This window comes from Barbatula barbatula (assembly GCF_947034865.1).
Source record: "Barbatula barbatula genome assembly, chromosome: 1".
NCBI classification, from domain to species: domain Eukaryota; kingdom Metazoa; phylum Chordata; class Actinopteri; order Cypriniformes; family Nemacheilidae; genus Barbatula; species Barbatula barbatula.
The window spans coordinates 18,309,914-18,313,812 of NC_136766.1; the positions used below are offsets into that span (position 1 = coordinate 18,309,914).

Sequence of the window (3,899 nt, forward strand, 5' to 3'; positions counted from 1 at the left end):
TTGGAGAATATTGATGAATATTGAAACGGTCCATGTTTACCTAAACAAACAAATGTCACCAGAACAATGACTTAATAGAACACTTTTTTTCTGTAAAATAACATAATTAATACTAAATGTGACCCTGGACAATAAAACCAGTCTTATGGGTCAATTTTTCTAAATTGAGATTTTTACATCAGCTGAAAGCTGAATAGTTAAGCTTTTTATTGATATATGGGATGTTAAGATGGGACAATATCTGGTGGAGAGTGTAAAACTCTGGAAGTAAAAGGTGCAAAAAATCTAAATATTGAAAATTGCCTTTGAAGTTGTTAATCCGAGGCACTGTAGCAGTATATATTTTGGGTTGAAAATTTACAAAATATCTTTATGGAACATGATCTTTACTTAATATCCTAATGATTTTTGGCATAAAAGAAAAATCTATCATTTTGACCCACACAATGTATTTTTGGCATTTACTAAAAATGTTCCTGTGCTACTTAAGACTGGTTTTGTGATCCAGGGTCACAAATGTATTAAATTAGCATTTTTTACCCTTTTATGCACAACTACAGTATATTAATGTCCCATCAGTCAGTTTTTATTTCTTGATCAAACATAGCTGCAGGAGCTCATTTCCTTATATAATTTTATAGGCCTACTGATCATTTTAACTTCACTGGACCTGAATTTTTAGAATATGTATGTTGTAGTAGGGCTGTGGAAAATTAATAGAAAATTAATCGTATGTCAATTTTGGCCTTCGAGGTATAGAATATTTGAGGTAAAATTATTGACAATCACAAGCCCAAAGCTCTAACCACCAGGCCACAGCTGGTTAATGTAATCTTGTGATTTTGTTAAATAATCGGGATCTCAATATTGGCCAAAATAATCGCGATTATGATTTGTGTAAAAATTGAGCAGCTCTATGTTTTTAGGCTAACAATTTTTTTCAGGATTAGTTGATAACAGAACAAACAGCATAAGGACTTGCTGTGTATTTTGATAGAACACAACTAACTGATACTTGGTGTTTGCATACTAATAAAACTTACTTTAATTAGCACGACAAAGAATATAGTTTTAATGTGACTGTGTCAATTAATGTGCATGAAGCCAAGAATATTTCAATTTTCTCTTTCTCTATGATACACACAAACAGAGAGATCATTGCATCAGTTTGCACATTCTGATTGCTGTGTAATGCATGTTTATGTGGGGATTTTAGTCTGTCTGTTGATGCCCCCAAATCAACCTGTTAGATTCAGAATACGATTGAAATCAACATTAATCTCAACATGCATGACAGCATTTTAAATTCTGTAACTCAGACTCTACCCTGTCAAACTATTGTCAGAAGGTGTACAGCTGTCTCACTTATCCCTTCACTTTACATTTGTTGATTCAATGAAACTACAGAATGTCTATAGCAATGTGATTTTCTTGAACACACATACAAATTACCTTAAATAATTTTATTACAAAAGGACTAAACACAACATATACTGTCTCAGGAAAGGAACTGCACATAGAATGTTTAAAGTCCAATATTCCTGCCCGCAGTCATCTTGGTTTGTCAGGGAATGTGTCATCACAGATGGTCCTTTTCCCTGTGACTTTTCAAAGAACTACAATAATTTTTAATGCAACAATGTACAAATCATAAAATGAATACATTTAGGCGTTTTCATAAATATAAACAATCACAGTTTAATGTTGTACAAGCTCAAAATAAAAGATATAGATTTCTTAAAGCACACACAATATAATGTACAAAGAACAAAATGTTTTTTCCTCCAAGCGATGTTTAAAAGCAATAATAATAAAATTATTGTTTTGTATATACTTTTTATGCTGTAATGTTTTGGAGAATTGCAGTTAAAACTATTCCAGAAGCATGCTTTGTAATAAACTGAATATGGCAGTGAAAGTAAAAATGTACGAATGAAAACTATATTCCTTCTGTTTATGTGAATTTTCTCTGAAACATTCAATAATGCCATCACAGCCTGCATCCTTATTTAAGAAAACCCAACATTAACTAATCTTTCTGAATGTTTTTTAGAGGTAAAGCTCTATATTGGTTAAACAGAGATACCCTCCTTATTATTTTCCAACTATAGACAATAATGCCTGTCCGTTAAATATGACTGCTGCTATTAAGTGAATATTGGCTTTCATTTATTGCACAAAACAGCTGCATCATTTCTGTCAGATGCCCTACTCGAAAAAAAGACAAAGCAGGATTATTCTTCTACACCTTCAGATATTCGTTTTTCAGACGGCTTAACCGGGTCCCGTGACTCCGGATGATGAGTGACAGTAGCTCGTGCTTGTCTTTGAGTCCAAGCGAGATGTCCAGCGTCTCCTTCAGCACGTCCCGCGTATGCACGATCATGCTGAGGAAGTCGTCGCTGATCTTGTGCTCCTCTTTCAACTCGGTTTCTTGACTCTGTTTAAACTTCACCTCCAGCTCCAGAAGAGATTTCTCGGAGTTGGAAAACGCCTCGCCGATCTGAGTCGTCTCCCGCCTCAGGTACTTCCCATAGCTGTCTTCCCCGTCCAGGTCAAAGGAAATGCTTTTCCCGATGCCCTCGAGCACCCGCGCCGCGTCCTCGACGTGACGCTTAATAATGGTAAAATCGTCCCGTATCACCGAGTCCTGGTCCTCGTCCAGGGTGCATTTGCGCTCGTCTGTCATTTTGAAGAGCATCTGACATTTCTCGGGATCGTCGTTTTCTTCGTAGTACCCATCCGGCACGAAATAATGATGAAAGGTGCCGTTGGACATCTCAGGGTGCAGAGGTCCCGAAAAGAAAGCCCCTCCAAGACGCAATAAAACCAAACAGGCTGTCAGTATGAACAGAGGGGAAGCCATTGTGCCACCTCTGCCTTATCAAAGTCAAAAATACGTTCAATTCGGTTGTTCAAACGAGCCTTCCCTCTCCAATCCTAAGCATGTCCAGAGCGTAAAATGCCGCGCAATCGCGACACGAGACGGCTAAATCAATAGAGTAAATAAACACCGCAGCACTGGATCGCAACTTTCCGTTTAAACAGTCTGTGTTTGTTCGGGGAAACTAACAGACCATATACGAAAACACACAAACCCTCGTAGTGTCCTTGCTCGTGTCTGTTTCAACATCTGGACTGTTCAGACTTTGTGCTAGGTTCAGATAATAATACCCCTGGTCCCACTCTCAAATTACAAGCCCGTCACTCCTTCACTTACACATATCTGGCAGCACACATAACGGGGGTTGTCATTAGAGTAGCATGGGTTCATTTTGTGCTACACGTTATACAATTATGTCGAGCAAGGAAGATGTTCAGAACGTTTTGTAGACTAATCCTTTTTTCAGAGACCTCCTTTTATCTTTCGTCCAGTTAAGCAGAGTAAAAGGAAAAACAGTAAATCATTTTTTTTTCTAAACTTGAAATTCTTTTTTATTCAACAGTCAATGGAAACATATTCCTTTGCATAAACATGTAGTCTGTTCCCGTTATTGACTTTAAGAAATGCTTATTTTGTATTTTGAAATTATGCATTAAAATATGTTTTAGTAACAGAGAGGAATAGGCTAAATGGGCCATTCAATAAATTGTCTCAGAGACTAACTCAGGAGACAACAGCAGACACCGCAGATGGCTGGCTTTGTCGTGGAGGTGTGGTTGACATGCCTTTGTAAAGAGGGTGCTGTATTGTACCGGACATCTTCATTCCCAGAGACAGGGCTCCTTATGACAATTACCTAAAGAGGATTGCAGAGTGATGACTAAAGGTTGCGGCAAAGCATTAGACTGAGCTGCTCTGCTTCAGCATAAGGAACTTTCTCCTTTCTGTAGAGAGTCATTCCACTCAACTACTGAATACTACACTCATACTTTACATACAGCGCACTGTCTGAATT

General features: G+C 37.5%; 1 protein-coding gene across 1 annotated transcript; it reads right to left on the reverse strand.

The window, feature by feature from the left end:
* Positions 1–1,450: 1,450 nt before the first annotated feature.
* fibinb (fin bud initiation factor b) lies at positions 1,451–3,136 on the reverse strand. Its single transcript, XM_079466056.1, has one exon. The coding sequence runs from the start codon at positions 2,864–2,866 to the stop codon at positions 2,243–2,245; it is 624 nt and encodes a 207-aa protein (XP_079322182.1). The 5' UTR covers positions 2,867–3,136; the 3' UTR covers positions 1,451–2,242.
* Between the last annotated feature and the right edge of the window lie 763 nt (positions 3,137–3,899).

Coding starts and splice junctions, on each gene's coding strand:
- fibinb (XM_079466056.1), bottom strand. CDS start 2,866: ATGGCTTCCCCTCTGTTCATACTGACAGCCTGTTTGGTTTTATTGCGT.